Here is a 21623-nt window from a genome sequence, read left to right as displayed (position 1 = left end):
AAGCAGACCCCAAAGGGAGTCGCCAAGTGCAGAAGAAAAAAGGCACTCAGACCTGACACCTGGACACAGGGGAGGCCACCGTGGAGTCCAGGCATGCCCAGAGGGAGTCCCCCAGCTGTGTCAGGGAGGCCGAGGGCTCTGGGATTCTAGAGCTCCAAAGAGACCCCTGGCCTCCTGGGAAAGGCGCCTCAGTGACAACACCTGGTCTGCCCACCTGTATCCTCTGAGATCCTATGGTGACTTAAAGCGTTGGTCACTCTGACCCAAGAAACAGACTTTGAAAGCACATTCAGGGTACAAGATAATCAGGCCACAGCCCCAGCAGCTCAGGTCCCGAGCCCCAAGGGACCAGAGACTTCTAACACCCGGATGTGACTCTCCATCAGGCCTCTGTGGTCCTGGAGGTCCTGAATCTTCTGCTCCTGCTTCCCTGCTCTACATGGACAGCTGAGGTATCCCAGGAAGGAAAGTCCAGCTCAGTGAGCAGGTGGTCCTGGCTTCAAACTGGCAGGACAACGACACGAGCACGGAGCCCAACTGCACAGGGACATTCTTGTCACTCTGCATCTCCCTGGAGTCTCCGAATCTGTACCACACACAGTATCCTCATCTGCTGCCCGCACGTGAGGCACGGGTGGGCAGGGCCGTGCTGGTTCAGTGCTGGAGTCTGGGGAAAGAAACCAAAGCCCCTCAGAGGGCTCGTTCTAGCCGCAGGGCTCGTTCTAGCCGCAGAGTTCTTATGATAAGTAGAAAGAGGGGAGACGGGGGTATTGGGTGTGGGAGACGGGAGAAGTGACGTGGCTCCCACTACCCACACCCTCCTTGGCTCTGTCAGGCAGAGACCTCTCCCACTGGGTGCTCCATCAGCCTCGGGAGAAGGGCGGGCACAGGTGGATGGATGGCTCTGACCTTGGTCCTGTAGCTCTAGAGGTGGCCGGACCTTGGCTTCTGGAGCTGTGTCTGTCTCCAGGTGAAGTCTCTGCACCTCCCCTTAGGGCTCTGAAGCTTTGGAGACTGATGGGGGAGCTGAGCCGGGTGGAGAGGGGGCCCAAGACCAAGGAATTCCGCGTCCAGGATCAAGCTCTCCCACCTCTGTGTTAGCAAAGCTGGGGCCTCCCCAGGAACTCAGCTCTGCAGACCCCAGCACCCAGCCACAGCTGACTCAGCCCTGGCTGGATGCTGTAGCCCACCGTATAGCTGGGGATCTTATCCATTAGTCCCCAGCTGTTGGAGGCCATAGTACATCTGCTCTGTCACCCAGAGCCCTGACATCACTGCCCAACTAGTGTCAAGGCTACACCAAGCCTCCAGGCTTCACCTCCAGCCTGCATCACCCAAGGAGTCAGCAGCTGCAGATCCTCCTTCAGGACTCAGCCCAGTAGCAACAGAGCTGCCTCTTTCCAGGGCACAGAAAATACCCCAGGTCTTCGCCAGGCCCCTTCCCCTGCCTGCTACCTCCGCTGGGTCTCACTTCTATCAGTTCTAAAATGCCAGCCCATGCCAAATTAGGACAACTCTGGTGACCACGGAAAATTGGAGGGTGTCCAGGATGTCACTTACCAACACAGGGTGGAATGGGGTAAGGACGGAAAAGGACAACTCACCTGTGTATCAGTCACTTTGTTGTTACTGCAACAAAATACTCAAGGCAATGAACTGACAAAGACAAAATTTTTATTGTGGCTCTTGGTTCTGGAAGTTCTCATTCAGGATCAGGTGACCCCATCTCTCTGGGCCTTTGGAAAGAAGGTTCATGCTAGTATCTGGAGGGGCAACTGACACCAGGAGCCAGTAGGAAAAGTAGAAGAGATGGGTGTCCCCAAAGCATCTTTGAGGACCTGCCCCCAGTGAAATAGAGACCTCCCACCGGGCCCCACCCCTAGAGGTCCACATCTCCCCATGGTGCCACTCTTTAGGTCACAGGCCTTTGGGGGACACTAATCCCAGCCACATTCTGCACTAAAAGACTTGTGTTTTAAGAAAATCTAATGGGGGTGGATAAATAACAGCAGGCTACAGAGGCTCCCTGAGATAGTCAAATTCCAAAATTAATTCAGTGTGGGGAGTCCCAAACAGAGTGAGATGGATCCTCCCGACCCAGGAACAGATTAAGCTGAGAGAAACCAATTAAACATACAGTCCTGGTGCTACTATTGGAACAGCTAAAAGCTCGGTGCAAACTGAACAGAGAGCTGAGCTGGTGGGGAACCTGCATCGACCTGCAGTGAGTGCCAGGAATAAAACCATTCCACAGAAAAAGGGGCTTCAACAGATGACATTTGGGGACTGGGCAGACTGGCGAGAACAAGGAGCTGTAGTGACTTCAGTCAGCTACTCCCTTCTCAAGCGGGATTGGTGGGGAGAACTTGACCTGGGTCATGCCCCGGACTGAGACCCAGTAGGCTAGCCCAAACCAAGTCCCTGTGCCTGGCGGTGCACCCTAATGCAGTGAAGCCCTCAGCAGGTTGACCAACTCAGAGGGGAGGGCCCAGCAAAGGCTGCCCCGGTCTGTACCTTTGTAATACATGGCAGTGGGTGGGTGCACCAGGTCAGACAAAGAAAGAAACTGGGGCTTCCTATATACATCTGTATGGAAGGAACAAAAAATATGAGAAGAAGCAACAAGAAAGGGTCCTTAGCCCCCATTCCTGAGAACATTAATCCAGGAAAGGTAAATGCAAAGGAGGTTGAGGACAGCAAACATACAATATCAGACACGGCACCAGTGGACATAAAGCGATAAATTCGAGACCTCATAGATGAGTTCAAAGTAGAAGTATTTAATCAAGTAAAGCAAGATATAAATAGAATAATAAAAGAAATGCTAAGCACCTCCCAAGAAAAAACAGATGGAAGAATGGAGGAACACAAAAAGGGGAGAATTGTTTGATGGAGAAAATAGAGAAAACATAGAATACATGAAGCAGGTTCAAAGAGATTACCAGGAAATTAAAAACTCCATTGAAAGCTGGAAAAACTGCTTGAAAGAAACTAAGGATATATTATCCAAACTGGAAGACAGGTTTGTAATGTGGGATCATGAAAGGAAAAATTTCTTTAAAATAACAAGGAAACGAGCAGTAACAATACAAAGGCTAGAAGACAACAAGAGGATCTATAACTTAATAATAGAGAATGTGAATGAGGAAGCAGAGGTACAAACAAAGGAACTACAAAGGCTATTCACAGAAATAATTAAGGAAAACTTCCCAAAAATAGGAAAAGGAAAAGATATTCAGATGTATGAGGCATACAGAACTCCAGCCACCTTTAACCAAAACAGAGCCACACCCAGGCATATAATAATCAAGATCCCAGAAATCCAGTACAACAACAGAATATTAAAAGCTGTCAGAGACAAGAAACAGATCACTTACAAGGGAACACCCATCAGAATTACAGCAGACTTCTCGGCACAAACCATCAAATTGAGAAGAGCATGGGGTTTATATTCCAAGCCCTGAAAGAGAATAACCTCCTCCCAGATTGATATACCCTGCTAAACTGTCTCTAGAAATTAATGGAGAAACAAAATGCTTCCAAGATAAAGAGGAACTGGGGGAAATCACAACCACCAATCTAACTCTACAGAGAATACTGCAGGACATTCTAAAGAGAGAGAGAAAAGTACCAGGATTTCAGGAACAATGGCAAGAGAGGCCCCAATGAATGGAGCAAAAAGTGAAATGAAGAGGACAAACAGACAACTAATGACGGAAAAAGCACAACAGAAATGAGGCAGAGAAGGTTGAGTATAATTTCTAATATAGATGGCCTAGATACACTAATTTAAGGGGAAAAAGAGAGAATCGCAGGCAGAGTGGATCAAGAGGTGGGGTCCACCGAGATGCCCTTCATAGGAAATATAATTAACCTGAAGAAGAGTATATGGACTAAAAATCAAATATGAGAAAACAGAACTCTAAGTGACAGGGAACCAGAGAGTAATAGGGGCAACTGGACCAGTATTTATGGATAGGTTGGAAAGACAGGCTTTAGTAGGTAAAGAAATACAACTAGAGATCAAGTACAGGAGGGAGAAAGTTCAGAAACACTTAGGTAAATAGCAGGGTGCCCCCCAATATAAAACTGTGAGTGTTAGGGAGACTTAAAAATGCACAGTACACCCTGGGGAGTGAAAGGGGAGGGAGAGTCTTTAAAAAGACAGCAGAAGATATTGCTAATAGTGTGTCAGGAATTAAAACCCGTATTACGCGCACCACTCTGCTTAGATAGAACTTAATCCGCCCAGTTTGTATACAAGCACTAGATCTGAGGGCACAGACGGCTGTCCCAAAAATATCAGGACATAGCGCAGAAATCATCTTTAACTTCCTATTAACTTATTCTGGATCCCTGTATAACTTATACTGTTATATTATGACTGATCTTAATTAAATCTGATTTGATTGCTGTTTGTTATTGACATTTTATTCAAAAGTGTTAAAGTTGATAGTATCAAGTCAGAGAATATAAACAACTATACTGAAAATGACAGTGATTCACTACAATACCCATTCTGGTTTGAATACTACCTGTTCTGTAGTTCTACACTATCTACAAAGTTGTATTTCTATTAATACTGCTATGAACTGATATATTCGATTATACTTTATTTGAAGATATAGCCAATTCTGATGATGATAACAAGAAACAGCACAGTGACCATGGTAGAACTCCTTATACAGCAGTTTTATATGTCCTTTTAGTTTTATGTGTCTCTAAGAATATGTTTAGTTCTGTCCTGCTTTGTTCTGTTTCTCCCTCTAATACAGAAAGGATAGAAATACATGTTAAGACTCATGCTTGCGTAAAACCTATAAACAGTTTATGAGAACTGATCTGATGACACGTGATGAAATGAACAAACACTTTGAAGGAAAAAAAGGCACTACAGTACTCAATGCTGATTCCAGAGTATCATGATGTGAAATCTAGCAATATTATTAATCTTTTCAGAGTGATTTCAGTCTGCTTTGTTTTGTTTAATCTCAACATAAATGAAGATACGGATAAATGCATGTATGTTCAAGTGTATAGGATTCATAACCATAGTACTAAGTTTTTATTAGATAGTTGAGCAGAATTATTTGCAGTCTCCCTGGTTGAATTCCCATTTATATGTTCCACGTTTGTATCTTGAACAATTATTTGTAAGAGGACAATATGTAAACATCAACTAGTGATTTATTCCTGTTTATTTTTTTCTTTGAAAGTATGTACTATTTCTACCTGTTTTCTGTTCTGTTTTGTCTTTAAATAAAATTTTAAAAAAAGAAAATCTAATGAAACAAAGATACAAGACTCACACAAGAAGGGACCAAAGACTTAGTACCCAAAATGCACAAGACTAATGAAGCAGTATGGAGCAGATGATGAGCCTGTCTATCAGAGAAGGGCACATAACCAAAGAGTTCCTCCCAAGGAGGGAAGAGGAATGGCCTGTGTCACGGCCAGCCCTACCAGGATCTAGGAAGAAGCAGATTAAGGCCGTGTGCACCGGGAGACGTCCAATCATGGGAGACAATGCAAAGCTGTGACAATGATGGTCGTTGTGTCGTGGGAGGGCCCTGGGCTGCATCTACCCTAAAGGACAACTATTCAAGACAGCTCCCAAAGGAAAAGCCACGAACCCACAGCGGGCGCTACAGGGAAAGATCAGGTTACACATACTATGATGCATGTGGGCCTTGTTAGGGAAAGTTTGTCATCGTAAAACACTTTCATACACATAAAGCCAAGGAAAACAAACCCGATGCAGCATGTGAAGATCCCTGGCCTTCGGTCTGCTGCTCCTCAGTCCTCTGAAGGCCCCGCATCCCCACCCTGCTTTCCCTGCCCTCCACTCACGCACTGGCCCCCAGTGGGTCACAGAGGGCCTGGCTCTCTGCCCACCACGTCTGTGTCCTCCCTCGGAACCTGGGCCGACGTGCAGCTCTGACCCAGGACAGTGGAAGCGACGCTGTGTGACTTCTGAGCTGATGTCATAAAGGACTTCTGCAAACACCCTCCTCTCAAGAGGCTCTGAGCCGCCATGGAAAACGGTCACCTCTCCTCCCCGGATGCCGCCATGCTCTGAGGAAGCCCCAGTCACCTGGAGAGGTCAGGTGCAGAGACTACCTGAATGGTCTCGGTGGAGCCCAGCTTTGGGGTCCGCCAGCCAGGATGCCACATGCCAGGGTGAGGAATCCTCCAGAGAATTCCATGCCCAGCCCCTCAAATGACACCCCCGCCAGCCTTCCTGGAACGCCCCTTCCTGAGCCACCTCACGAGCCTTCATGACGTTTGACGGTGGAGCCCGAGGCACAATAAAGAATCATTTCAGGTCACGGAGCTTGGGTGGTCTGTTACAGTGCTGGGTAAGGGGCTGCTCCCCCAATCCTGGTGCCTCTGCCTGCCTGGCTACAGGGCATTCACAATGGCCACCCCACATCTCCCTCCCAGCCTCCCAGTCCCTGGGGCTCCCCACCCACTGTGACATCCTAATCCCAGCCAGCACCTTGTCCCTTAGGAGGCCCCTGAGGACCCCTCTTGTGGGCTGGGAAGAGACAGGGAGGCCTCATCCCACAGCCCCTCTGAAGACCCTGTGACCTCCACTTGATGCTGTCAACATGCGGGTCCCTGGGCAGAGCCCCAGGTCACAAAGTCACCATGTCAACCTTCCTGCCCATCACAGCTGCAGGGTACTCTGCCCCAGGGTGGGGGAAGGGCTTTGGGGGCAGTAAGTGGCAGGATACCCAGGGCTGCTGTATCCCAGTCCCCCTGCTCTGAGAGGGAACTGGTGTGGGCACACTGGGCATTGGTGACAGGGCGCCAGGGGGCTCAGTCCCTGGGCACAGGCAAGGTGGCTGAGCAGGAGGCCCGAGGTGGCTGGTACTCAGCCCACCTGGACCCTGGCACACGGTCCCACCAGCAAAGACGCCCCAGAGACATCCAAGAAAATGGGGAGGCACCGCCCGTGCTCTGCGCTCTTCCTCCCGCTCCTGCTGCTCCTGCACCTGCCCCTGCTCAGCACAGGGAGCACCCCAAAGCCCAGCTCACTCATTGGCCAGGGCATCAGAAGCGCCTCCCATCCCCTAGACCTAGAAGCCCAGCAAAGCTGGCAGGCCAGTCAGAGGGCGAGTGATTGCTGGGGCGCCTTTGACCTCTACTTCGTTCTGGACAAGTGAGTGCCTTCCATCTGACCTCCAAAAGCACTGCAGGCAGACAAAGCCTCAGGAGACTAGGTCTCTGCAAGAGGACAGGCAGGCCGCCAGGGTTCTGTGGGAGAGACCACCTGTGGCCTCTGGGGGGCGCTCGGCGGGGACCCTGCTCAGTGCCCTTTGCTCTAGGCCTTGTTTTTCCTGTCACCCTGCAGCCCTGGCACAGTCCCTGCACCCTCAGGGCTGATGGGGGCTCTGCGTGGCCCTGGGGAAGCTGGGCTGTCCCTGGGGCACCCACCAGCTATCAGGGAGGGAGGCAGGGAGGTCTTGGTCTTGGGAAGGCGACCAGGTTCTATCTCAACCCCTCCTGCTGGCTGGCTCGGGGGACCCACGGGGAGCCTGGTGCAGCTTTCAGCAGGAGGACGCCCTCACTGGTCCCCAGCCCTCCTCCTGCAGCATCGCATCCACTCCAATGCACAGCAGCCCAGGGGTCTCTGTGTGATGTCCTGGTGTATGGTGGGCTCCTAGGTGGCCAAGGTGCTTGGAGGACACTGGGGGTGACAACATCTGGGCTCCTTGGCCTGGGCTCTTTCCATAGTGTCAGGTTGGCTGCCCTGATTCCCTCCTTCTCCGTGGGCACTGAGGGTGGAGGACAGGAGCCCTGGCCCCAGTTCCTGAGCAAAATCAGCGACCAGGAGCCCCCTGTCTCCTAGGGAAAAGTCTCCTTGCTTCCAGCCCAGTCACTTTGAGATGCCCTGGGCAGGCAGTGACCCATGGATCCTTAGCACAGCAGGGGTGGGGACTCCCTGTGGGCATCCAGGGTGAGGAGAGTGGCTGGTGGGCTGGCGCCTCGTTGGTGCAGTCCTGCCAGAGAGTGGCCACGATCCCAGGGCCCCTCTCTGCTGCCACCCTGTTGTGTGTCCCTGTTTCCTCCCCTGGGCCCTGCTGTGAGGCCCACAGGGTCCAGTCCAGCTCTGGGGTAGATGGTGAGGGCTGTGGGCTCCAGTGGGGGAGTGGATTGACGTCAGCTGGGCACTTGCTGTGAGCTGAGCACCATAGGCCTCTGAATGCAGGAGAAAGTTCTGTGCCCCCGTCTCGCCAGGGTGACGCGGAGGGTGGAGGATGCCTCGTGATTTGGGGAAGTTCAGTAAAACTCTTACGCAGCAAAAGAGCAGAGTGGAAGGATTCTCCCCTTCCCTTCCGCCTAAGGTTGAAGGACGTAGAGGAGATGGAAAGACCCAAGGAAAGGTGCTCCTGAGCCGAGGGCTCCCCGTTTCTCTCCCCAGCCCCACTCCTCGGCTCCCACCTCCACAGAGGGGCAGGCAGGGCGTCTTCCAGGCTGGGAGACGGGCCAGGTCTTTCTGGCACCCTTGGCTGGGGCTGGCACCTGAGCTCAGGCTCTGGACCTTCTGAGGGAGGAAGGGGAGCAGCTCAGCCCTGCACCCAGGCTGGCCGGGCTCCTGCACGGAGGCTTGTCTCCCGGGTTCCTCCCTTTCTACTCCGGACCTGCCACTTGCCATTTGCACCTGCTGGATTCTGCAGCTGGGGTCTAAGAAGGTGTCCTCTGCACCTGCTTCCCACCTCAGGCAGGAGGGTCAAGCTTGGGGACTAGCGCACCCCATCCCTCTCTGAAGGGGCTCATTGCTCAGCTATACAGTAACTGGGGGACAGCAGTCACCACACATTCCTGTGACCTTCAAGGGGTCCCCTTTATAGGCACCATGATCTCTGGAGAGGAGAAGGGTGGCCTCCTGGCAGGGGCCTCTGACACACTCACCAAGGAGTCCTGAACGTCACCTGTCCTTCCCACCAGGCACGGCTCTCCCCTGCCCCGTGATGCTTCCCTTGCAGAGCTGTAGGGCCCCAGAGACCTTTTCCAAGGCTGATCCCCACTGGCTGGGAAGTCACAAGGCCTTGACCTCCTCCTGCTGCTCACTCTCCATCTGGGGACAGAGAAGAAAACAACAGAACAGAACATGGGAGTGGGGGCCGGAGGAGCCTGCAGCTGCTGCAGTGGTCCACAGTGCTGACACCAGGGCAGCAACGGCCAGCCTGCCCACTCCCAGGGACATGCCTGCTGGAATGGCCCCATGGGCCTGCATGGGCTGGTTCTGCCAGCTGGTGACAAAGCCGTGCTGGCTCCCCCACCCCAAGAGCAGATCGCGCAGCTAGAACCCAGGAGTCCCACAGGAGAACCACAGGCTCTCAAAGGGCTTCTGATGGCCACGGTGCCAAGGTCCCCTCTCACCCACAGGAAGCTGGGAAGTGGGGACCTGGGCAGATCAGGGACCTTTCCAACATCCTGCACTTCCTGTGCTGGGAAGGCCCTTGAGTCCCAGCAGACAGCCTGGTTGTCTACCATCTGTCCACTGGGGACCCCGGGACAGTTGCCTCCAGGGTGATTGGAGGTGATCAGAGGCGTTGCGGTGGGCGTGGCTCGTGGAGATCTTGCAGCGAGGCGGCAAAGCCAGAGGCTGTGCTGGGAGAGGCTCTGGTCCCCTGACTTGTGTCTCCTTTGTCTCCAGGTCCGGCAGCATAGACAACAACTGGATTAACATTTATTTGTTTGTGGAAAATGTGGTGGCAAGATTTAAAAAGTACTCTTCTCCGAGCCGCGGGCTCCATTAGACTCGGCCGGTCCCTCGGGTGGGAGCAGGAAAGGGGACAGAGCTCACAGTTGCCTGGGTCTCAGTGGTGTAGCTGCTCTGCCCAGGAGCCTGGGCACCTGCAAGGACCCTGCCTGCCCCGCAAGACCCCAGACTGGGACAGACAGATGCTGTGACACAGCAGAGGGAGCGAGCGGGTGGGAGGGAGGCCCCCTGGAGGAGTGTGGACAGCCTGTGTCCTTCAGGGCCGATGTGTGTGATGTGCGTGTATGACCAGTGTGAGTGTGAGTGTGTGTAATGTGAGTACCTGAGAGTGTGTGGGTTGCATGAGGGTGAGTGTGTGTAGGTGAGTGTTCACGTGCATGCACCGAGTCTGTGTGTGTTTCTGTGTGTGTCGGGGTGCAGAGGCAGAGGCACCTGGGACTCTCCCTGGGCCCACGTCCCCGCAGGCTGCCGCACCTCGGAGGGTAGGAGGGAGCCCAGGCTGTCGATGGGTCTCTCACTGCCCCCCTTCCTCCCAGCCCCAACCTGCGCATATCCTTCATCGTCTTCTCCCGAGATGCGGAAGTTATCATGCCGCTCACAGAAGACAGGTAGGCAGGGCTGTGACCCCAGGGGGGCTGGGATCTGGTCACAGGGTGCTGCGGGGATCTGAAGGCTTCCCAGCCAGCTCAGTGGGATGCCGTCAGTGCACGAGGTGGGCTGGTCGGACCCTGAGGGACCCACACTGACCTCCAGCCTGTTGCCTGGCCCCTCGAACCCTGGTTGCACTGGGACCCACAGAGCCTGTCATCCAGAAGTTCCTATCTCTGTCCGGCGTCCACCAGACCTCAGTTTCTCCCTGAGCTGGCAGGGGGACCTGTGAGGTCCAGGGGGCTGGAAAAGCAGATGAGGCTCCTCCAGGCACCCTGGCCTGTGTGGGGCCTGCGGTGACAGGTCACTCTCTGCCCAGGGACAAGGGACAGGGAGATCAGGGGCTGGGGGCCAGGAAAGGACTGGGGGCTTTGTGCAGGGCAGCATTACCCCCTCAGTGGGCCCCAACAGGGAGGCCTGGGAAACCAGCATCAGGGGGAGATGACCCAATGTGCCCTGAGATCCAGAAACCCAGAGGCCTGCTGGGGAGCTGCTGACTGGCTGTGCAGTGCCTCGGGGGGGGGGGCACAGAGGAGAGGTGGGAGTTCTGAGCCTGGAGTTGTGGGGGAGCCCCTGTGCAGGGTCCTGGGGAGAAATCAAGGGAAGTAAGGAAAACAAGCCTGATGTAAGTAGAGGCAGGCTCAGGAGGCCCTGGGGCCCGAGGACAGGGACACTGGACGTCAGGGTCTTTTGACCTGAGGACAATACAAGGAGACTGGGCCAGCATTACCAGCAACACAAGGTGCACAGGCAAAGCTCTTAGGGTGCAGAGGGCATGGGGTGGAAATGGTCAGCGTAACGGGTTCAGCCAAAGGAAGCCAGCAACTGAATGAGCAAGGTCCAGTCTGAGCTCCGAGAAGAAAGAGAGCCTCAGGTGTTGATTTGCTGGGATTTGCTAAAATGTAGGGAGCTCAGTTCCAAAAATGCTTCTTGTGAGCCACATGAATCACCTTATTGTCGTGGTCCTAGAGGCTGCTGAATCTTCATGTACCTGGGGCCATCATCCCACCCTGGCCTCACACTTGGGGAGCTCATGGGAGATCCCAGAAGCAGAGTTATGCTTAAAGCTGGTGTCATCATCTTGCGAAGTACGATAGGGCTGAAAGACATTCCGTGGGGGGGCTGCTGAGACAGCCCAAGGGTGGACTGGAAGAAGCAGCTCCAAGGAGCCACAGGGTGAGTTAACCTCGAATCATGGTCTTAAGCGATCGATATGTCCACGTTTAGAGGTGGGCAGAATCTGGCTCGAGGGCTAGGGCAGCAAAGGGGCACACAGAATATGAAGATGCACCCTGCCAAGGCTTTGATCCCACTGCGGTCACCTGTCACACATCTCCAGCCTTGTGTCACTCAGCTGGACACAGCACCTGACAACCGTGACGTCCAGGAGGAGAGGTTACCTTGGCTTCCGGTTTAAGGAAACTTAGTCCATGGTGGGCTGGCTCCCCAGCAAGAGCAGCATAGTGGAGCAGAGCTGCTAGGTTCACAGTGGCCGTGACGCGAGGCAGGACTAGCACCATGCAGGAAGGAGCCAGGAGCCACCTTACGGTCCCCAAGATCACACCTCCGTGAGCCACCCAGACACACACAGAAAGGAGCCCCATGGTCCCCACAGGCACAGCCCAAGATGCTGACACTCAGCCTAGCGTCACGAGGCCCCGCTGGAGAATCAAGTGCTCAGCTCAAGTGGCCTCCGTTGTCCCTGTGAAGTAGCCGAGGAACGTGTCTGACCCATGCGTCAGAGGTGCGTCTGCAACAAGGCTCACTGTAGGAAGCTGGTAACGTGGTGCCAGCTGTGTGACCTCCAGAATTGATGACTGTAAATTGACTTAAGAGCAGGTGAAGCCAGGGGACTTACTTGGCGGTTTTCCCTCTTGGCAATGCTTTCTCACTTCACGCCCCTTTGCACTTGGCAGTTTTATCAGACACTTATGACAGATCTTATTGGAACTCATCCTGCTGCAAGGGGTCTGCTGACTGTGCCCAGGAACTAACTGTGCCATCCCAGCGCCCTGTCCCAATACCACCCCCATGGCGGTCTCCAACTGTGTGAGACAGGGCCACCCCTGCCCTTCGGTCCAGCTGGCAGAAAAAACAGGGAGGCGCTGAGTCCATGGGCACAGGAGAGGCCTGGTGCTGTGCTGTGGGCTTGGAGAGCCCTGAGTGGGCGCTGTGGGTAGAGAAGCGCACTGTGGGAGGAAACTGGCAGAATGGCGGAAGGACAGTGGGGCCGGGCAGGACCTGCCTGGGCCTCTTCCTCTCGTTAGCAAGGCCTGGCAGGGACAGACCCAGTACCCTCTCAGTTTGGCCCACAGCGGGGTCTCCACCCCAGGAGGAAGCTGCCCTCAGGGTCCCCACTCTGGGTGGCCTGGCTGTGTGGGCTCAGCTTGTCACAGTCCATCAGCCTGAGCCCAGCCCCCCTCCCTGCGCCCGTGCTGCCACCAGAGCCACAGCCAGCGCTGACTGCCCCGATCGGCCCTGTCTCTCTAACAGCCTCTGACAGCCCCGTTCCAGCAGCCTGGGCACAGGGCTTGGCCACCTCAGCAGCCTGAGGCCACGTCCCCTCCTCGGGCTTTCTGTGTCAGGAGCCCTGAGGTCCTCAGCTCTGGCTGCTCAGAAAGCAGTCTGGCTCCTTCCCTTGGTGGCCACGGCGGGGACAGGTCAAGGTCTGTGCAGTGAGGACAGCATGGAGCAGGCTGAGCCGGTGACCTGGGGGATCCAGCCTTCCCTGTGGAGGAGAGAGCCTCAGCCAGGGCATCCTCGACTTTTGGTCAGCACGGCGCGTGCAGGTCTTTCTAGGGCTCCGGACTCAAGCTGCATGGCCTTGGGTCCCGCCCTCACCAGGGCCCGTGGAGGCTCTCGGTGTGGTGCCTGAGACAGGATGAGCCCAGAAAAAGTCAGGCGTTCCCATGGGATCTGCTGTCAGTCTCCCCACCTGCCAGAGGGCTCAGCAGGCTGGGGACAGAGGGCATAAACCTCCAGGCAATGGTCCAGTTCAGCACAGAGGACAGAACCGCCCATCCATGTGATCGGTGGACAAAGCTATGGGTCAGCTATGGGTGTTGTGACAGCCAACTTCCTTCTTCCTGTTTTCAGAGTGAAAATTCACGAAGGTCTTAACAGACTCCAGTGGGTGGTGCCTGGAGGCTACACATTCATGCAGGAAGGGTTCAAACAGGTAGGGATGGCCGGAGCCCAGGGCAAAGCCACGTCACAGTGTAGTGTGACCACATCTCCTCAGGGCTGCTCCCAACCTGTGTCCATTCTCTTGCAGGCAAATGAGGAGATCATGAGAGCCCGCTATGGAGGTGAGCAGCCTGTACCCCTTCAGAGAGCGGGGCACACAGCTGGTGGGCTCGGGGAGATCTGTGCACAGACTCCAGGTTCCTCCCAGTCCCACTTCTGGTGCTCTTTGTGTTAGCTCCTCACTGCTGTGACAATACCTAAGAAAATCAACTTAGGGTAGAAAAGCTTTATTCTGGCTCACGGTTTCCTAGGCTTCTTGGGTCCATGGCCAGCTAGCACCGTTGTTCCTGAGCTGTGATGAGGCAGAGCATCACGGTGTTTGGTGTGTGCAGCGCAAAGCTGCTCATCTCACAATGGGCAGGAAAGGAAAGGAAGGAGCCAGGCACAAGACTCACCCTTCAAGGGCTCACCCCAGAACCTACTTCCACCAGCGAGGTTGCACCCCAGAAATTTTCCACCAATTCCCATTAGCATTAGCAGCTCGGGATCATGCCTTGGCACATAAGGTTTTGAGGAACATCAAGGACCCAAAATATAAAAACACAGTTGTCCAAGCCCAGGTCCGGGCAGTGGACAGAGTACATGTCCCAGCGTGGTTCTCATGGGGCAGGCGGCCCCATGGATCCACAAAGGACACGTGGTGTCTCTGAGCTCTTGGACCGGCATTTGGGCCCTAGGTATAGAAGGACAAAGTCCAGGACTCATCCGGCCTGTGGACACACACTGAGAAGCCCTCATTGTCCCTGGGGTCTGTCACCCCTTCTCTGTCCCCACCTTGCCCACTTGCTCCTGAGCCTTGGTATCCAGCCATGCACATGGCAGTGCAGCCCAGGACAGATGCTCCTCCACTCTGTGGTCTGGCAGCTCTGGGATGGAGTGGTAGGGCCATGTAGAGATGGTACTGGGGAAGAATGGGGTTCCCTGCCCAGGACCCTGCCCAGGAGACCTGATCAGTTGGGCCACTATCCCAACCAGGACCTCATAGGCTGTGCCCGCAGCAGGCATTGATACCACCCCTTCTGGGGTGCCTCCGCAGGAGGGGCTGCTGCTCCCCACATGCAGGGACGAGCTGGGTTTGGTGGGCGCGTGATCACGCTGTCCTCTGGGTGGAGGATGCACAGCCTGGGGGACAGCAAAGGTGTGGGTCACTAGCAGGAAGGACCCTGAACCCCTCTCTCCTCATCTGTAACATGGCCCTTGGAGAGGTCGCCTTCTCACTCTAGGGTCTCTGGGTGGTGGCTGCTGGTGTCTGGAACCTGTGCCAGGAGGCCAATGTTGGAGAGCACCAACCTTCCTGCTGTGGGTTGTGCTGGGACCTGGCAGCCTGTGGCAGTCCGTGGTCTCCTGCTGGTCACTCCTGAGCCTGGCCTGCCTGGTCTCCTACCTCTCGCTTCTTCCATAGGCAGGAAGGTAGCCAGCGTGATTATCGTACTGACCGACGGGATGCTGATGGCAGATTCATTTAGGGAGACAAGGGAGGAGGTGAGCCCAGGCATGGTTACCAGTGCTTTACCCCGCACGTTGTAGTGAGTTACCTAAGCACGCTTTCTCGTAGGCTGAGAGGTCTCGGAGCATGGGGGCCACTGTGTTCACCGTGGGCGTGCTGGACTACGACAAAAACCAGGTACTGCAGACCAGCTGCTTGGGGCTGCATACAGGTTGTCCCCACAGAAGGATGACCAAGGGGTGTGAGTAAAGGGGCCCACAGGCCAGGTGGAGAGCTTCTCTGTCCCCGAACCTGGGCAGACGCAGGAGTGGATCTGTCCCTGAGTGTCCCACTCTCCACTGTCCCCAAAGCTTGAGAGCAAGATGCTGCGTCCTTGCCTGGGGCTGGAGGCCTCCTCGATGCCCTGGCTGGGCGTCAAGCTGATCCTTCCCCTTACAGTTGACGGCAATTGCAGACTCCGCAGGACACATGTTTGGGGTGGACAGTGGCTTCAAGGGTCTGCAGAACATTGTGGACGCAGTGAGTTGCGCTGCCTGGGGACAGGCGGGGGCACTGCTGGGGCCCAGTTGCATGCTTCTGACCCCTTCTCCCCCCTCTGTACAGCTGGTCTCCAAGTCCTGTCTCGAGGTGACGTCAGTGAGACCATCCTCCTTGTGTGTGGGAGGTAAGGGCCGGGCTTTCAGAGACATCCATGGGGTGGCTGCGGCACCACACGCTTCCTCATGGGTGATTTGTGTGGCGTGCCTGGGCGACACAAGGCCTGCCCTCAGTGTGTGATGCATTGTCTATGGATGCTGCGTAAGCAAGGATTCACAGTGTGCGTGTGTAGAAACGTGCGTGTGTACTGGAGTGTGTGTGTGAAATGTGTGTGTTGATTGTGCATCCAGGTGCGTGTTTATGATGTGCACACCATGGTACACTAGGGGAGCAGCTGGGGATAGCGTGTAGGTGTGGTATCTAGTGTGCAGCGTGAGTGTGGACCACATATCAAGTGTGTGTCCTTTGCTTCCTATATGTACTAGGGTGGTGTGTGTGGGCTGCCTGCATTCTGGGTCTGCGGCGTTCCGTGTGTGTACCCGTAGCTTGCGTGTTGTGGTGTGGGCTGTTGTGTCGCTTGTGATGTGTGCCTTGAGGGAGATGAGTACGGTGGTGAGTGTGGAATGTGGCTGGTGGTGGCATGTGTGGTGTATGTGCCGTGTGTGTGCTGTGTGTGGTGTGGGTGTGAGTATACGACATGTGTGTGGTGTGTGTGAAGTGTGTGAGGTTTGCGGAGGAGCGGCCACAGGGCTTGTGGTCGGAGGCTGTCCAGTGTGTTTGTGCCGTGCTCGTGACGTGTTGCGTGGGGACTGTGAGAGGGGAGGAGTATGCATGGAGTGACATGCTTTGGTGGTGTGTGGCATGTCTGAGTTTCTGTGTGGTACATGGTGTGTGCTGTGTTTATGCCTGGCTGGTGGCATGCATGGTGTTTGCTGCATGTGCGTGTGGGGTGCTGTGTTTGCAGAGTGTGTATATGAACCACGTATATAGTTCATATACATGAACCATGGTGTATATGAACCATGTGAGGTGTTTTGCAGAGGCTGTGCTGCGTGACTGATGGTGAACGTGTGCGTGGTATGAAGCAGGGTGGAATGTATGTGGGGGATGGTGACACGTGTGTTCATGACGTGTGATGTTTCTGTAGGGAGTGTGATGGTGCCGCGTGTGTGTGGTTTGCAGCTATTCGTGCTGGGACAAATGTATGTCTGTGCAGTCTTTTGTTCTGTGTGTGACGTGTGTGCTGTTTGGTGTGTGGGCCAGGTCTGTCCACAATAATGTGTGAATGCAGGAATGTTGACTGCATAGAAGGAAAGTACGGGGCGAGTGTGGGATGTGTGTGGTGTATATTCTCGGGCATCGGACGGTATACATGCATCTGTGGTATGTGTGATAGTTTGTGATACCTGTGTTGGGAATACAGTAGGTGCATGGTGCCATGTGTGAGTGGATATTCACTGTGTGGTGGGCTCGTGGTGCAGTGTGAGTGTGCACAGATGAGTGTGAGTGTCCCTGAGAGTGTGGTGTGCATCTGATGCAGTGTGGAAGAGGATGCTTAGCCTGACTGTGCACTGGGTGTGTGTGGAATGTACACTAGCATGTGCTTTGAGTGCCAGGATGTATTTTAGTGGCTTTTCTTATTGCTGAGACAAAATACCCACCACCCAAAGTTGGAGGAGGAAAGGTTTATTTACTTAATAAATTGCAGAGGCTTCAGGGCATCACTGGCTGGCTCCACAGCAGAGGGGCATCGCTGTGGGGAAACAGCTCAAGGTGGATAAAGACAGCAAAGCAAACAAGAGGGTCAGACAAGCCTCTTTCTGTCACTTATATTGTGCCCAGCTGCCAGGATTAGGACGGTGCCAAACCAATACTGCACAGATTTAGTTAACAGCTCACTTTAATCCAGGCATTGTACCATGAATCATTGGGCACTCTCCATCCAGCCTCCTCTGAAAAGCCCCACCTAGGCTGCGTGAGGCTTTGGGAGGCCGTCCAGACACAAGCCATAGTAGCGTGGGTGTACACACGCGGTTATCGCTAACCAACCACAACACAAAGTTTAACTGTAAAGATAGAAAAAGTCTGTTTCGAAAACGCTGAAGGTCCCCGAGCAGCGTTTAAACAGGACAGCACAGGCACCCAGCCAGGGTTCAGACCGGAGGGATGGCCAGATCTGAGGTATGAAATAAAGTTTTCATGTCCCCAAACGGGGACAAATGCAAGGCGTCACCTCATGGGATGAGACAAAAGCGTTGTATGAATTCAGCATCCAGCACTGGGCCAGAGAGAAGGAAACTGCCATGCCTCACCCAGCATCCCCAGAGACAGCCAGGGTGCACCTCGCCCCCACCGGGAAGTGGCAGGGCCTGTCCCGAGGCTAGGAGTGGCAAGGACGCCCCCAGTCCAGGCCGGGTCCCTGCCTTGGTTCACTGAGGACGCTCCTGTGTGGTCTAGCTCCTTGGCCTGACAGCAGCCTCTTGGCCCAGGCCTGGGTCCCTGCTGTCCCCATGGCCCTGGAGTGGCCCCAGGTCAGCCGGCCCTGGGCCCAATCTGCAGCAGCCTCTCCCTCAGACCCTCACATGGGCCGCCTCTGCATGCCACCTGAGGACCCAGTCCACTCTGTGTCACCTGGGCCCAGGCTCCTGCCTCGGCTTCCCCCGAGTCCCTGTCACTATGTGAGGCAGTTCTGCACAGGACACCCAGCAGTATAGCAGGTCAGCAGCGGAGCTGGTGTCTGGAGGCGCCTGTCACGTCAGCTCTGCAGCTGGGAGGAAGCAGTGACAGCTGATGTCCTCACCTGGGCTTGTCTGGCTGCCCAGACGTGCACAGGCCGAGTGGTCTGTGCAGCTGAGCTGCTTCACACCAAAAGCAGGAGAGATCCCAGGGCAGGGTCCCTGACCACCTGTACCCCAGCACTGTGGCCCCCACCCTGCCCAGCATTGAAAGGGCTCGGGGGTGCAGAGCTGAGGTCCAGGGTGGAGGGGTCAGGACCAGGTGTCATCCTCAGCTCCTACCCACGTCCTGAAGCTACACCGTCTCTGCCCCTCCATCCCCCAATGTCCCCACAGTGCTATTTCTATCCACTGGTCACCACACGGCACCCAGGTGTTTGGCATCTTCCCTTCCTCCCCAGGACAATGGGTGGAGAGCCCAGAAGTGAGCACGCTCTGTCTGCCCACACCTGCAGCCATGGTGCCTCCTATGAGGGACACGGAGGCCAGATCTCGAAGCTGCAGTGGCCAAGGTGTCACCTGTGGGAGAAGGGGCCTGACCCTGCCTCCCTCCACTGGGCTGTAGGAAGCCAGCCATGTGGGGGCCACGGTTGCACACAGTGCCCATGACATAGAGAGGCATCCTGCTAGCTGCTGGTTTCCTGTGCAGAGTCACCTCACACACAGTGACAGGGACCCAGGAGGAGGCCCAGGCAGGAGCCCAGGCCCCAGATGACACAGAATGGACCAGGTCCTCCAGTGGCACGCAGAGCCAGCCCATGTTCAGGGTCTGAGGGAGAGGCTGCTGTAGGCTGGGTCCTGGGCCGGCTGACCTGGGGCCACTCCAGGCCCATGGGGCCAGGGAGGGAGCCAGGCTGGGCCAAGGAGCTGGGAATTGCAACCAGAAGGCCACAGGAACCCAGCCCGGGTGCTGTGGGGCCACCCCGCTGCCCTCTTATCCACCGTGGCCTGGTCTGGAGGGCAGGCAGGACCACACTGGTGGAACAGGAGGCTTGGGGTTACACAGGACAGTGAGCTGTGGTCCTGTGGGCCAGGAAGAGGCTGGGGTGTGGAGCGAGGAGTGGACCTCTGTGAGGAGCCCACTGGGCAGTAGGACAGAGGCCTCCTGTGCCCTCATGCTGGCCCCGCTCCTGCGATCTCCAGGGCAACCCTGGGAATTCAGGGCGGGAGGCCCCAGCTGAGGAGGCCCTCGGGACTTCGGTGTCTGTCTCAGTCTGTGGGCAGGGATAGTGAGGGAGGGCTAACACATTGCAGGGCTGGTCCCACTGCCTCTGGTCGGGGACACACAGATACTCAGTTGCTGCCTTTCGGGGGCCCTGGGAGTCCCCCTGGGGGTGATGGCTGCACTCTGCATCTGAATGCATCCTTGCAGAACCCTACACGGTGGTCTTCACTGGACAAGGGTTTCATAATGCGAAAGGCCCAGACCAGGTGATCTGCAGATTCAAGTTCAGCCCCACCAACATCTTTGGTAAGTAGCACCGTGTCCTCTGTGGATCGCACGCTTCCCTTGGGCTCCTTCCCTTCAGCCCAAAAAGCCAGCCTGAGAATTCCCAGGGAATGGCGGTAGGTCACCACCTGGAAAGTGGGCATCGGTAAACTCCAGCTCCTGCCGAAGCATCCGTCCCACCCGGTCCTCCAGACTCTTCCCTGAGAGCAGGAGCCGGGCAGCAGCAGCCGCCTGGGCCCTGAGCATGCTGGGTACAAAGGGAGCCTGCTGGGGAGCCATCCGCTCAGGCTGGCAGAGGGCACACAGGGCACCTGGAAGCCGCAGGCCACACAGAATGGGCGTCTCGGGCAGCAGGGGCGTGGCTCAGTGTGAGGAGGATTCAGGCTCAGGTGGGACGGGGAGGTTTCCACCGGTGCAGGGAAGAGAGGGAGAGAGGGAGAAGGAAGGCAGGGTGCACAGAAAGCACTAACTCCCGACAGCTGAGTGCGAGATATGCCAAGTGTGCTCCCTAAAATCAAAGAACGGATTTTAAGGAACACCAAAGTTAGCAATAGGAAAAAGTTTACTGGGAGAGACAGCTCCTGAGAGAAAGGAGGGGTCCTAGAGGGGGTTCCAACGAGGCCACTCTTCAAAGGAGGTTTTACACTGCAAATCATGAGGTGGGTACAACATGGGTTAAATCTCTGATCAGCCAATAGGATTGTGAGTATAAATGCTTAGGTCAAATTGAGCCAGTGGGGAAGCAGGTTACATATGTAGCAAGCATACGTGGAAAGAACCAAGGACTTTTTAGGAAGGGATGGATCAGGAGGTCTTGGTCACCCATCAGACTGACAGAAGTCTATCTAGACTTTACTGGACGGGGGGTAACAATTACCGTCTCCCCTGGGGGGCGTGTGGGCCTGGCCATCCTGTCCTTATCCGAGGCCTGTAACAGATGCCCCCCCAGCAACCGCTGGGTGTGTTTTTGTCTTTTGTACCGAGTCCCTGGAAGGCCTGGCCCTCTCTGACCGCCTGGAATATTTCTACCTAACTTCACCGTCTATGATAGACAAGAAAAGGGAAGGAAGGAAGGAGGGAGAGAGGAAAACAGGGAAGCCACCTGAGGCCCACATCCCCTCCACAGGCTGCCCTGCTCAGTGACGCCCCCTACTGGTCCCTGTGGTCAAATCCCCAGTCAGCCTGGATCCTCCCAGCTCACCCCACAGGCAGCTGCCAGCCAGTCCCATGACACCGATGTCCACATGGTGTCCAGTATCTGCCCTCAAAGATCCTCTGCACCAGGAGGAAAACCCAGTCCTCCCCTCACCACCCGCCTCCTGGTTCCCGCCCTTCCTTCCTCTACAAGCCCCTCTGTTCCTGCCCCAGGGCCTTGGCACTGACCACTCACACAGCCCAGATCCTGCTCCCTCGCATGGCCCCTGGCTGCTGCTGCTCTGGTGGGCCTCAGCTGAAACCCTGCTGCTCCAGGAGCCCTGACTTAACCGAGCTGGCCCCCGAGTGCAAGGAGAGCAGGACTCCCGTGGGGACTTAGGCTCCCAAGTCCTGCTCTTAGGGTTCCCATTCCCCACAGTGCCTGTGCAGTCTGGTTCCAGGCCTGGCACCTTTCTCAGTGCCCCAGTATTTCAGCATCTCCCGAAGAGCAGCCCCAGCTCCCACGGGTGGCACAGGTGGCCCGGCTCAGCACCAGCCTCCCGCCTCCCCGCCCTCCCTCTGCCCCTGCCTCTGGTGCTGCTCCTGGTCAGCCTTTCGCTCTGGGTCCCTTGGTCCCTGCACTGGGGACCAGAGCTCAGAGCCTCTCTGCCTCTCCCTGCCGTGCACCAGTGC

The 21623-nt window shown here is 55.6% G+C and overlaps 1 protein-coding gene across 1 annotated transcript in view; it reads left to right on the top strand.

The window, feature by feature from the left end:
• The first annotated feature begins 6740 nt into the window (after nucleotides 1-6740).
• Nucleotides 6741-21623, top strand: part of Antxrl (ANTXR like) — a 28017-nt gene continuing 13134 nt past the window's right edge. Inside the window, exons 1-10 of the mRNA XM_063233517.1 lie at nucleotides 6741-7165; nucleotides 9668-9739; nucleotides 10270-10341; nucleotides 13478-13559; nucleotides 13656-13689; nucleotides 15030-15109; nucleotides 15183-15251; nucleotides 15513-15593; nucleotides 15678-15738; nucleotides 19719-19817. Of these exons, the coding sequence (XP_063089587.1) occupies nucleotides 6942-7165; nucleotides 9668-9739; nucleotides 10270-10341; nucleotides 13478-13559; nucleotides 13656-13689; nucleotides 15030-15109; nucleotides 15183-15251; nucleotides 15513-15593; nucleotides 15678-15738; nucleotides 19719-19817 (874 nt within the window). The 5' untranslated portion in view covers nucleotides 6741-6941. The remainder of the gene's footprint in view (nucleotides 7166-9667; nucleotides 9740-10269; nucleotides 10342-13477; nucleotides 13560-13655; nucleotides 13690-15029; nucleotides 15110-15182; nucleotides 15252-15512; nucleotides 15594-15677; nucleotides 15739-19718; nucleotides 19818-21623) is intronic.

This window comes from Cavia porcellus, unplaced genomic scaffold (genome assembly GCF_034190915.1).
Source record: "Cavia porcellus strain 051 isolate PalLab524CR breed Dunkin Hartley unplaced genomic scaffold, mCavPor4.1 scaffold_23, whole genome shotgun sequence".
Classification (NCBI taxonomy): domain Eukaryota; kingdom Metazoa; phylum Chordata; class Mammalia; order Rodentia; family Caviidae; genus Cavia; species Cavia porcellus.
The sequence above is the reverse complement of the archived record's forward strand: the minus strand, read 5'-3'. Positions and strand labels throughout refer to the sequence as shown.